The 14,124-nt window shown below is 36.7% G+C and overlaps 1 protein-coding gene across 3 annotated transcripts in view; it reads left to right on the forward strand.

The window, feature by feature from the left end:
* The window catches only part of NOL4 (nucleolar protein 4), a 198,917-nt gene that overhangs the window by 145,230 nt on the left and 39,563 nt on the right, over positions 1–14,124 (forward strand). For 2 of the 3 annotated variants that reach the window (XM_075416225.1, XM_075416227.1), the window contains 2 exons: positions 5,684–5,863; positions 6,608–6,799. In XM_075416225.1, coding sequence (XP_075272340.1) covers positions 5,684–5,863; positions 6,608–6,799 — 372 coding nt within the window. The remainder of the gene's footprint in view (positions 1–5,683; positions 5,864–6,607; positions 6,800–14,124) is intronic. The other variant, XM_075416226.1, reaches the window with a different exon arrangement.

A 14,124-nucleotide genomic window follows, 5' to 3' on the forward strand; every position in this document is an offset into this window, starting at 1 on the left:
ATCCAATATTCATTTCAGATATAATTTTAAGGGGAAGATATAAGACATAAATTTTCCTTTAACCTTACAAGTTTAACCTTTAATTTTGTTTATATGTCAAATAAAATGCATGCTTCTTACAGTCAGTTCACCAAAAACTTGTGTGGTGTTACACTTTTTTTCAAAAACCTTTTCATATGTAGATTCAGTTAAAAATGTAAATATTAAATAAAAAATTAAAATCAAGTTCTAATTTAATTGACAGTTCTAAGGAAAAAAAGTCTTCAAAGCAATCAAACCTGATGTCATCAGAATATTCTAATCCCTTTCTGTATCACAGGAATGGTTTCTATAAAAATAGGTATACAGAATAGCACATGGGAAAATATGCAGAGAAGCACACCTAATTTGCAAAAGTAATTGCTGAAATTGTAGACTGTTGTACATTCAGTGGTGGGGGGGGAAAGACTGAGATCTAGAAAGAGAAGGAAGGAAGGGGTGGAGGTACAACTGAAGGGACGAGCAGAACTCTGTCAGCTTTAGATTATGGCTTTATTTACTCATTAAAAATTTTTATTGAGTAGCTCTTACAGATGTGGAGGTAGATTTCTAGAAGACAATCACGTATAGCCAGTACTGCGTTTTCACCTCTGCCTGCCTCACAACTCCTTTCCTCTCCATGCAGTAAGAAAACCCGTGCTACTGTCTTGCCAACTCTTCAACTCTCCAACTCTCCAAATCTCTTCAGCTCACAGGAGTGCTGTGGTTTATGAGTGTCTAATGTAAAAACTGAAAGAATTATACATTATCAAACTAAATGTAAAACTATCCAACTAAAGGTAAAATGTAATTTAAATGTTTAAAATAAAGCTTCATTTAAAAAAAGAAGAAAAAAGAAAAATCACGCTAGGCTTCCTTGAGAGACTTTTTTTCCTGAAAAGGTAGGGTCTTTTGTTCCCTTTTGGCATTTTTAAATACTCACAAAGCCATGATTTTTCCAGTTTTTGGTCATTGCAAATAACCAACCTCAGTAATTAACTTTCTGGCACTGAATAACTTTTGGTCCAGTAACAGCCACCTATGTACACTCACCGAGATAGCCAAGTATCTTTTGCTGTCAGTTGCTGGAAGAAGCTTCCTACAATGAGTTGATGTGGCATCATCCTCCAAACCATGTCTGATGTTCATACAGCAGTGTCTGAGCCTACCAGGCATTGGATCTCTATGGTAGACATTATTTTTATTAATGTTCTGGATTCCTTCTGCTTTATTTCTGACAAAATAACAACATGACTTCTGTTGGCAGCTGTGGAGTTTCTGCATTACTGTCTTTTGCATATATGGGGTACTCTTCTGTCTTGCAAATACAGTGATCAACTGCTGCTATAAGCATATTAGAAATTTGTCAAGCAATAAATGGATCTATTTTCTGTAGAAAGGCCTGAAATGGAATACACTTTGGAATTTTGGGGGTTGCTCTGTAGTAAAGTTTCAGACCAAATAAAGAACATCCAAAGCAGCCAGTAAGAGTGATCATGAATCTGCAAAACACAAGTTTCATAGGATGAATGCGTTTATTGGGAAGAGAAAATTGAAGGGAGAGGATGTGATAACAGTCTTCAAATCTCTGAAAGTTTCATGTAAAGAGGGAATAGAATGCTCTTTTCTCCAGGTACACCTGACCTCTGTTGTCCTCCATATACGGTAGCTAGGTGAAAAAGAAACAGGCCTGGTACCATTTATGAAATTCCGAGGTAGGTTGTAAGAATATCTTAATAGTTCTGAAGACAATGAAACACTGATGTAGATTGTCTGAGAGATGCATGGCATCTCTGTTACTAGTATTCTTAAGAGAACCAGACAAATAGTGGTCAGGAATGACCTTCCGATCTTGTTCTGTGGCGGCAAAATGCACTAGATGACACTGATGTCTTTCCACGTCTTTTGTTGTACGATCTGACACCTTACTTCAGGTGACTTTCATTGCTGACTTGTAATGTATTGGAAAGATGTTGATATTTCATTTTACAGGCTTCTGAAAGCAGGGTGTCAGGCAAGAACCTTTACTTTTGTTGTTATAAAGTAGAAGTCTCTAATACTTCTTATTGCAAGGAAGAGATTAAAATAATGAACTTGGAACCTTCAGAAAAGGACAAGGACGAAGTGGTCAGAATATACCTATCAACATCTCAGTATTTTTAAGACAACCTTATAATCATCCAAATGTTTGAGGGAGGCAATATTCTTGACCTTAGCCTTGGCCTCATTTGTTCTCCTTGAATGATTTCTCTTCTTATATTGCTGTCACTTTCTTTTCCAACCCACATTTGTTAAGAAAAAAAATTTCACTTGTGGAACATCTTGTATCTACTAATGCTTCCACTCCATGGTTGCTTTGATCTTGCATTGCTGTCATCAGAGATGTGTATGCTCCCTCTGTCCCTTCCATGTTCACACTCCCCTGCCATCCCAATGCTTTGTGCTTTCAGGTGGTGAGCTGGAGCCAAGAACTGATCCTGATCTTAAAGAAACTGGCAAAAGAAAATAAAACACTTTAACCAGGATCACTTCTCCAGTCTAGTTCACTGCAGGACCATAAAAATGTATATGTCACAGGGTGTACAGGAATGTGAATGAGCAGGTTTGTGTCTGACAAAGGTGGGAGCAGCCTTTTGAAAGGACAGTGCAAGATCTAAAATTGGGGAACATGTACTAAGGAAAATGTGTCCTCTGCTGTCCTACTCCATGTTTGTTTAGCACTGCAGCTGCTTAGTAGAGTACAAAAAGCTTTTGCACAACTGCAGAGTCAACACAAGTGAGCAGAACAGTCTGTTCTTTCTCTGACTCAATGTTCATCTGTGTAGAAATACAAAAAGGTAGAAATTTTATTCTGGGCTTTTGTAACCTCTTCTCTTACTTTGCAAACACAACAGCTAGGAAAAAAAACCACCAGTTTTTCCTGCTACTGTACACAGTCTTTGAATCCACGATGAATAAATATGGATTCCTGCCATGCGTATTTCTCAGAGATGTTATTCTTCACAGTTCATTTAGGATGCTGAAGTTGTTCTTGAAATAAATATTTTGGAGAAGACATTGGACAAAGCTCTCTATGCAATGATTTCTTGAAAAAAAAAATAGTAGCATTGCATTTTTGAGACATAGGTAATCCATTTTGGCCTGGATTTCTTTCCTTCACAAAAGCAAATCTCAGTCCTGGTATATAATTTATGTTCTTGGCATCCAGCCCAAACATATGTACATACTGAAATCGATTTTGCATCTGTTTAACTTTATGCACATGAGTAGTCTAATTGGATTTAGTCTGATGAAATGACTCCTGCGAAATCAAGTGTTTGCAGAACAAGGATTTCAGACAGTAGGGTTCTTCAGGGCAGTAGCTGCAGCTTACTACAGCTCTATATAGCGTCTAGCACATTAAATGGCTTTTTGATTACGTAGAAGCCATCTGCATGCTGTATAGCTGTAGTATGAGGTGAAATGAAGTACAAAAAACAAGTCTTGCAGCCTAAGTCAGGTCTTCTACTGCATAGCACTTGGACATAATTACAATAATTGTAACAATTAATTAATTGTAACTTCTTTAAAAAAATTCTTCTGGGAATCTCTTCAGGATCAAGGAAAATCACTCTTATTCCTTCATAACAGGCTACCAGGCTGCAGATGTTGGCCTTCTGGTAGCCAATGGCCAGGTTAAATACTGTTGCTTATATATGCTAGACTCTGATAAATTATAGCCATCATCTCCTATCAGATGGAACCATATTCTTCTGGGGCCTCATAATTCAATGGATTCAACACCTCCTGCAAGGAAGAGTTATCTGAATGGACAGCCATGTAGATATTCGTCATCTTCCCAGAACAAAATATCATGTGTCAAAAAAAGGAACAGAGTTGTTCTGCTTCTCTGCTAAGTGTTACCTTCGCATGCTGTCTCATGTCTGCCATCCTGAACACTGGCTAATTGTTTGCCCTGTAGCTGTGCAGTCATAGGCCATAAGAAGAGAAGAGGTGATGCGGAGTTTGCTACTTTTGAAGGTGTCTGTATCCAGAGGCTGGATCTTCTGTTTTCTTTCAAGGTTTTCTCATTCTTCCTGTATCTCCTACAAGGGTCTAGGGAATGGAGAGTAGTCTAGAGTGAAGAACTCAAGGAAGGGGATGAGAGAAGCTGCAAGATCTGGTGTTAGGATCATTAGGGATTAATAAGTGGAGCTTCAGGGGGTTTGTACTGTGAGAGCATAGTCTGGGGAGGATAGATTAAAAAAAGGACGGCTTAGTGTTATGAGTGCTGTTAAGGCAAGAAAATGAATGGGAGTGACTTCAAAACTGGTCGTGCACAGAGGACCAACATACAATGGAAATGAAAACAGGGAAAGAAAAAACGAAGTTGGAGTAAGACTGGAAAGCAAAAAAGTATACCTTAAAGATGAATGGGTTTGTTGGCCTTTCCCTCCTACCTCACTGCCCAGATACGTTCTGTGATTGGTGAAAACACCCTGGAAATAAAGGCAATTTTAGCAGGCTCAAAGTGTAGATCAAGGCATGTGATTTGAAGTATTTGAAACGTATTTTTGATTAAGGCATAATGCTCCTGATTTTTTGTGACATTTAGGCAGAAGGCACATAAAAAAAAGCGTGTATGTGAAGTTCATTGTGTAGCACCTGATACAGGACTCTGAAGTTAATAGACTACAGTATGCTTTGAAGCAAGAGAGTAAAATATTGAAATATTACAGGATTAAAATATTGTAGAAGTAAAATTGTGCTGTGAATTACCTAAATCTAAATCTGTTGGCACAGGTGAAGATACTCTGTAAAATTTTTGTGTGACTGGGGTGGATCTTTGGTCATAAAGTGTTAAGTTGTAGAAGACTTTATTACTGATGTCTTCTGGTGATCTGCGGTTTGAAGTGTATGCAGAGGAAATGGGTAACTGAAGTCTTGATTTTGCAAGGAAAAATGCACAATATTGACTCTTGGTAACTGAAAACTTTTTGGTCCTACAAGTGATGAGGACTTTAATGAGATGGTCATCTGATTTATCCAGCAAGCTGAATGTTCTGCTCAGGGGAACGTTCTGAACACTGATATGAGAACAGAAAATGGTTTTACTGTGTGATTCTCAGAAGAACATTCAACATGTTAACAAACCTACATATCTCTAATTCATTTTGGGGTTTTGCAAGTGAAACTAGAACATAATTATCTCCACGTTTTGAATAACTTATTGCAGCTCTTGATTATATTTTGTATTGATTGCATGAATATCAATGCTTCCTACTTAAATTCTTTTCACTTTAACAAATGTAATTTTTAATCCTTTTGTGCAAACTGACTGCCGTTTGTTTAGATCTTGACTAATATGAAGACGTCAGTATTTGTAAGAAACTTCTGTAGGTAGTACTTAAACAAGGCTGTATGGCAAATGTCTCATCAACTGTAATTATTGTAGGTAATTCATTTGTTAATTGATTTACTGAATTTGCATCTGGTCATATTTTTTTAAAGTACTGAAATTAATATTAGTGAATTGTTTACTCTTGCAGGGTTATGAGCACTTTATGTTGAACAAAGAATAAAAAGAAATCATGGAATTCGTTAGTTATTTATAAAGTATGTTTGATGGGTAGACCTTATTTCTGTGATGAATTTTTAGTAACATACTCTTTTTCTCTATTTTCAGTCCCCTGCACATAGCTATTCAAGCTATGACTCTGGCAAGAATGAGAGTGTAGGAAGAGGTGCTGAAGATCTGTCTCTGAATCGAGGAGATGAGGATGAGGATGATCATGATGAGCAGGAAGATCCTGAGAAGGTTAATGAATCAGATGGGGTAGAAGCTGAGCGACTGAAAGCTTTTAATGTAAGTCCTCTTGCATTTGTTGCCTTTTTTATCTCTACTACTTTCCTTTCACATTGTTATTTATGGGTAAGTTCGACAATATTAAAGGCACATTAATTTAATTTGCAGGACTTATTTCAATTATTATCTTAATGCACATTAAACTCTTGCCAACAGATGACAGATTTACTGTGTTTTATTTAGAATTATAAGGCAGAGTGCCATCTTACCAGTGAGGAAAACAAAGCTTTGTTTTTTATGTGTGCATGTGTGGCAATGTGTGTGGATGTGGATGTGTGTATGTGCACGTTCACCCATTGAATGGAAAGGGGCTGTAGCTAGTCTATCAGAAGACCATTCTTGTGGTCAGCTGTTTTCTATTGCTTTCCCAATGTATATAATTATGCATGAAAACACAAGCAATTGTTCAAACAAAGCAAAAGTGAGATTCAGTTCAATAAAATGATTAGCAATCACAGTTTATTGTTAATAACGAAACTTAAGTAGTGCCTATTTTCACAGTCTGTTCTGGTTTATCTCACAAGTTCTGTATCCTATAGACTATTCTCTTCTTGTCTTTTTTTTTAATCAGCCCCCCCAAAATAACCCTTTAAAGAACTGTTTGCTTAACATTTCTGGCTTCCCATTACAAAGCTCTTCAGTGGATAGAAAAAATGTCTTCCTATCAGTAATCAAGACAGGAAGCTAGAAAGAGAAGAAAGCCGCCCTCCAAACCCATCTCCTCTGTCTCCCTCTTGCCAACAGATGTTTGTCAGGCTGTTTGTAGATGAAAACTTGGACCGAATGGTCCCAATCTCTAAGCAGCCCAAAGAAAAGATCCAGGCTATCATTGACTCATGCAGGCGACAATTCCCTGAGTATCAAGAGCGTGCCAGAAAACGCATACGTACTTACCTCAAGTCCTGCAGGCGGATGAAAAGAAGTGGTTTTGAGATGGTGAGTTTTGATTTAAAACCCAGCCCTAGTTTCCATCAAAACCCCATATGTAAATCCATGGCACTATTTTGTTTTCATCTTAGTGTCTTTTTTTTGTTTGTTTATTTTTTTGGTAATACCAGGTCAGATATTTCTTTTTCCCTCCTTCATTCTTCCTGAATTTATTCCCTTTGTTCACTGGTTTAAAAATGCTTTGAGACACTAGAATTCACAAGATGAACTAGTATGGATATGTAGGAAAAGAAGAACAAAGCAAAGCAGAAGGAGGGAAACCAAATAATGGCATATATAGTGACTTATTTCCTATTGTAGGTTACAGTTAGAGATTTTTGCCTGGAAAAGTCTTGCAGTGAGATGGATTTTTCTTTAAAATGCCTCTGCTAACTGGATTTTTGTAAGCTCTGTAAAAATTAGAACATGAAAACTATGATGGTATACAACTGTCAGTGTTTTCAGACATTAATGTTTTAATATTACTCAGTAGCACAAGAATGGGTAAATAATAGGTCTTCTCACCAATTGGCAGCTTCACTATCTCTAAAAATCTTTCATATTTCCAAAACCCAGGAAAGTCGGAAGACACTGGGTAGCTACACACCTTATGTTTGATGTGTTTTAGCTATCTCTCTGGCCTTTAGACAACAACAGAATCACCTTATCATTACAAATAGATATCATTTAGTGATTAAACATATCATTTTTTTTAAAATTAATCATCTGCAAACCCATTGATTACATTAAAAAATTACTGGAGATGATTGAATTTTACTGTTTCTCTCTTTCTCACTGTCTTTCTCTTCCCTGCAGTCTCCGCAGAATACTTATGATTTTCATATGTTGTTTAAGATGTTAGCTAACAGTTTTATGAACAAAGTATCAGGTTTATTTATAGGATAAGACCACTATTGGATAACATAAAAAGCAAAGACAGAAACTAAATTTTTGTATGTGTTTATGATTCTAATCAACTGCATGGTTTTATTATTTGAAACATTGGGATAACACTGTTTCTGAACAATGGAAACACAGATGAAGGAGACAGGTAGAATAAAGGACATCTGTACAGAAAAAAGTGCCAAAGATTGACTGGTAGTGTAAGTGTCAGATTGTATAGCCTTCCAAAATAAAAGAAGGAAAACCAGAAAGTAAATATTTTCTATGATACACTGAGTAGCAGCAAATTGTGTCTACTCACTCTGGCTGAAAATAATCCAGCAACATGAAGTTCAGCTTTCAAAGTGCCAAATATTTTTATTTTGCTGTACTTAAATTGAAAATACTTACAAAATTAGTCGATGCTAGCAAGTCTCCTTACTGTTCCAATTTATCACCTCATTACTGTCACTATTCATACTGATGAGCAGTTATGTAAACTGACTCATTTTTTGTCATCTGAAAGACTTGCACAACTGTTTTGCAGTATGAATAAGGGACTTGGTGTGACCCATAAGAGCTAGGCTGGCCTGACTTCAGTGCACATTTGCAAATGTTACTTTCGTATGAATAAAGGTTGCAGGATCAAATTTATTCCTGAGAGGGGAAAGGGAGCAGAGATTACCACGAACATGATCCAAATAGACAATCTTTATAGTTTAGAAATATTCCCTTTTTTTTATAATGTTCCATGACAGTTTATGATGAGCTTTACTTATTTTTAAACAAATTCCCCTCCATAATATTGAATTTGCTGCCAGTGAATGGAAGTGACCAGGCACTGGAGCTTGTGCCAAAGATTTCAGCTCTCTTGGGCCTGAAGGGAAATCTGTCCTGCTTCCCCCCCATTCGCAGGTAGGAAAAGGAGCCAAAGACTATCCAAAGTCTTTGGAGGAGCTCCCATTAGCTTCCTAAGAGAACAAGTGGTGTTTTATGTCTATGTCTTTAATAATTCTGAAAGGTAATATGTATCAATTTAGTTTTTTTAATTATTTTCTGATTTCTAAATTACTGTATCGGCTAGTTAGAAGCTGTTTTTAAAACTCCTACCAGGGACAGAGGCACTTGACTGTGTGATCACTTGACGTGTACTCACTGTTTTGACAGTGGAAAAGAATCACTTTCTCTGGATAATAACATTTGTTCAAAACAATCATGAAAGCACATGTCAGTGTTGATTTGAATCAGGTGCTACCCTCAAATATAGCAAAACAGGATAATGATCTGCTCAGGAGCGATAGTGCTATCGTCGTTATATTAAATAGGATGTCAGATAATAATCTCCACAGGAGATGCCTTTTGCTATAGACATATTAAGATCAAGTTTTTCATTTTGTTCAGATTCAGATTGCTACATTTTGAGCATCTAGTTGCAAGAAAAAAAGAGAATAATCTCATAGATGGCATATGGCAGTTCAGACTGTGTGTGGAATGGTGCAGCTATCTACACCGTCATATTGTAAAATGAAGAGAAAATGTAAACACTAAGTCAAATTAGTGTAAGATTACATGGTGAAGATGAAAAAGCATGCCTGAAGCTTGCTTCTGTCAGTTATTTTCCATCTGTAATCCAAATGACAGTTCTTGCTGCATAACAGGCCAGTTCTAGCTCTGAGGCAATGGGAAAGGCTCAGTCTCATGAGTGTTCATATGGTTAATTAATGTGTTTCTTAGTATTAATATTTTTAAGAGATTGCTTATAGTTATTTTGCTTCTACTTGTGACAGATAGTTGTTGGTGGACTCCAAGGCAGCTTGCATAGCTTCTTGTTACAAACATTCCTTTGAGGAGTTCCCTTTCTACACTGGAAATGCTTTCCTCATTTGACTGTTCAGCTTATAATTGTGCCACTTTTATTTTCATTCTGGCACAAGCATATCCCTTAGCAAGGCATTGTCAAAGTTTTTCTCATGAATTGGAAGATTGTTTTTCTCCTCCCTTTGTCTCTTGCTTATGGACTGTTGAGAGTGTTCTCTCCCTAAATTCTATGATCTTGCTCAGAATCTTTCATTTGGAGGGAAGTTTGTGAAGTCCTGAAATCACTGGCTTTTGGATGGGATCTCTAGGTTGTGCTTCCACCTGTACTATGCTGTAGCATTTTGTGAACTTCTTGATGTTCTAAAAGAAATTATTTCTTTCTCTTCATTAGCCCATATGCAAAAGAAAAATTTCTGTTACTGCATCTGTATCAAGGACTGATATTAATGAGAATTACTTTATGTGCAGTCAGTGTTTTGTGACCTATACATGCTATACAACAGGAATTTTCTCCCTGAAATGATCAAGTGACCTGTTTCACTAATATTTAAGATCTGTCCTTTAGACTTGTCCTAGCCTCTGTATCTGTAGAAAACTGCCAGTTAAAAAAAGATGGTAGGCAGCTGCTGAGGATATATGGTATCTACTTATTTAGTTACAGTCCAGAAAAATTTTAGATGTTAGAAATAATCAAACGGGGTTGAATTAACATAATAATTACATTTTCTTACTATCTGCTTCCTCCTGTCTTCATGATCTCCTGTCATCAGTCTAACTGCATTCAGTTTGAAACTGCACCTTACAGTATCTTTTCACAGTTATGCCATTTTTTCTATGTGCATCCCACAGGAAGAGTGAAGTCTTAAACTCACATTCATGGAGAGATTCTTCCTTTTGTTTAAGCAAAAGGAAACCCTCCTTCCTAGGCACTGCTGTCATACAAAGCAATCGTATCAAAGAGCAACATGTACTATGTATTGGAGAGAAAAGGCTAGTCATAAATGCTTTTCGTTGTCTGAAGACAGGTTCAGATGTGTCAGAGAAGAGTCACACTATACCTTAAGACAGTTCCTATGTTACATTCCAGTGTTGTTCATCCCAGTTCCTTTTGTCGTATTGCCAGCCTCCACAACAAATAACCAAGCTCCGTATCTTTCACTGCTTCTGTCATTTGCTTGTACCAATTCACTGTAAGAGGTGTTTTAATGATTTGCAACTGCGCACATGTTGATCGAGGTGTTTTAAGTGTGTCTAGTGGCTTGGAGTGCTTCTGTTTTATGATTGAGCAACTTCGGTGGGGACTGGTTTTTAGAAGGGGGTATGTTTTCTGAAATCTGCCTCATTGAGATTTCTCAGGATAGATATCTAGCCTCTGTTTTTAAGTTTTAGCTTTAGAGAGAGGAAGCTTTCATTATTTACTGGGTTTAGTGTTGTATATTCCAGCTGTCCTCGCAGTCACATGACTTTTCAGCTGTCCAGGCCTTTTATGGCTGGAAAGGTCACAAGCATTTTCAGGAAGATGAGGGTCTGTGGGTCCATGGATGCATGCATAATCCTAGTTAATAATCTGGGAAGCATTAACAATATTATCACAAGATCAGTTACATGGAAATCTGTAATTAGTAATAGAATTGTTGCTTTGTACTATGCCCCAAACTCCATTGAATGGTCACTTTCCTTTCTGAGCATCTCACCCATTTTTGACAGTGGTTAGCTTATCTAAGCCTGATGGGCAACCTGACTGAAAAAGGGCAAAGCTACTCTCTGACAAGCTTTGACTTTTTGCATTAGGTCTCACATATCCTCAAAAAAAATTATCTAGAAACAGTTTCCCTAAGGCACTTAACTGTTCTGCAAGGGAAAAAATATTTAAGTGAATGCTGAGGTGATTTTTCAGAACTGCCTTATAAATCCGTCTCAGATACCTTTTGCTTTTCAATAACTTCTGCAAGTACAGGCAATTTTGGACAAGTGTGTGGGGAAAGTTACATTTTTTCCAGTAACCTGGAAAAATGTGAAGAAGTTAGCTTTGAAGAAGGCATAATATTTGGAAAAAGAATGAAAACTGAAAAATACCTATCAACCTCATAGTAATTATTCTTCTACATTGTGTGAGAGAGGAAAAGACAGGAATGCAATTTTGACAATTGTTTCATATTTTTATTGAATGTAGAAGAAAACCAAACCCCTCCAAAATGGCAATAAGTTCTGATATAGAAAAGAACCCTGTTTTATGGAAAACAAAAAAATCTGGGATAAAAGGATGTTTACCCTGATTACATATAAGCTTGAAATCAGAAAAAAAAAAAGTAGTAAATATGTCAGTTTTTCTTATCTTGTGATTTTGACTTAAATTAAGACATCTTCTGCAATGTTACTTGAATAGCTGGTTTGTGCCAGTAGCTTAAGAGTAGAGGAGCCAGTTTAGTGTGGGGTTTTTTTTAGGGGAAGAAGGAAAGGATGTTAAATCAGACTCAGTTTTTCCTAGTCGTATGGAATTTTGCTAGTAAACAGTTAGCTATTGAAGTGTCCAATCCAATTCCCACATAACATAGAAGGAATTAGTTCAACATGATGATTCCTGAGGTTCTCTGTCACTCTGAAATACCAAAGAAGTGTGGGATAGAGAGATAATCGTACTTAAGTTTGCTAGAGAAATTAGGTGACTTCGGCTCCCTCAACCATCAGTGAAGTGCTTGGATGAACCAATCTAGAGTGATGATTCATTCCCAACTGTCTCACGGGTCAACTTCCCGAGATACTTGTCTGAATGAAACAAAAAAGAAGCCTAGATGACTATTTTAGACAAAATCCTTGAGTTTTAGGTGGATAAATGCAGATGGATCTTCTTTCTGTTGTTCACATAAGTAGTTTAAAATTTCCACTAGCCCCACTGAAACTGCTCTCTTGAGTAAGTGAAGGAGGAGTTAGCCCTGTATGTAGGCATAGCAGCAGAATGGTGGTTGATTGGAATGTGTCTCTTGCTTAACATTTAGACATTAATATGGGTATGTTAAGATATATATCACAGAATCACAGAATCACAGAATGGTAGGGGTTGGAAGGGACCTCTGTGGGTCATCTAGTCCAACCCTCCTGCCGAAGCAGGGCCACCTACAGTAGGTTGTAGAGGACCTTGTCCAGGCGTTATATTTAGGTTATATTTAGGTGCTGTCATAGTCAAGGCGCAACACACAATGTTTCAATGAAGTGTACTTTAAAGCTGAAAACTTAACAAAAAAAAGAGAACATCATTGAACATTTTAAAAAGCCTCTTCTGCCATTTAAGAAAACTTTTCTAGTTATTTCTTTGAATTCCTTAGTAGATGTTACAAATACTCAATTGTAACAAGACTGCAAGATAGAGCAAAATATATCAAAACCCAGTCTGAAACACAGTGCTACAAGCATTAAGATACCAGTCTGCTTGTTCATATTTCACTAATCTGTACTAACAAACAATTATAAAAGGATATCCAATAGAGTGCAGTACTGCACTTCAGTCTGTAAATTTAAAAATGCTCGGTGGAAATGTTTCTGAATCCTTTGTAGCTGTGCAGTGTAAGACAGTTCTGTGTCATGCATTTCACTGCATTACACTGAGTAAAAAGTCTGATTTGAAGATAATGCGTATCCTGTCTTGTAAAGTATGTTGGATGTTTTCTATGAAAAAAGCTATTTAGGTATTGCATACTGTTATAAATATGTTGGGGATTTTAACACATTGTGTTAGATCTTAATAAGTTATTATGGAAGAGTTGTGGCATATTTGCAATATTTCATTTTGGAAGTGAATTGGTCTTACAATACCTGGGGAAAAAGCTGACATGCAGCACTAGGGAGTATCACGTTGTTAGGAGCCCAACATGCAAAGAAATGCTTAGTGATACCTCTGGAAAAAATCGGTTACTGCCAGTGAGACATCTTAGGCATTTATCTTCACCTTCAGATGCCCAGTCACTCTGGAAAATTTGGAACTTTTTTTTTTCAAGTTTGAGTAACAGTTAAATTATTTTCTCATTCACACATGTACATTAGAGTTCATACATTTGTTAGAGTCTTTATGAACAAAATGAAGTAACTTCTGTGGTTTTGTGCTTGCAACTGTCTTCTACTGAAAGATCTCCTTTGCTGTGTTAATTGGCCTAAACTAGAAGGTAATATTTATGAATGAGTTTCAGGTTATAAAATTTGGCATTTTGGCAGGTGTGCATGCATGCCCATTATCTGACATGGTAGATATCTGACTCAGTTCTGAAAAAATACAGCTGTGTAATATGTGTAAGAGTATCTAGACCAAGCTTTTGTATGACAACTTCGGCTTTTATTTATAAATATATACTGGATCTCACAAAAAATGCCAAGGTAGTAATTTTAGAGACAACAGATCTTTAAGCACAGGAGGACAGCGTGTACAGCAGATTGCAAACTTTTCTTGGTGAACATACTGCTCCTAGTGGTTTAGACTGAAATTTAACCCATCTGTTATATCAATAATTGGTAGATTTATACCAAAAATGTACATTTGAAATTAGAACATAGCAGGTTTTTAGATTCTGTATAGAAATACCGGAATTGTGTGAATAGGTTTCCCATGAAGATGCTGCAAAGGTACCTCACTTTAAACAGAAGAC

The sequence above is a fragment of the Opisthocomus hoazin genome, chromosome 3, assembly GCF_030867145.1.
Source record: "Opisthocomus hoazin isolate bOpiHoa1 chromosome 3, bOpiHoa1.hap1, whole genome shotgun sequence".
Lineage (NCBI taxonomy): Eukaryota > Metazoa > Chordata > Aves > Opisthocomiformes > Opisthocomidae > Opisthocomus > Opisthocomus hoazin.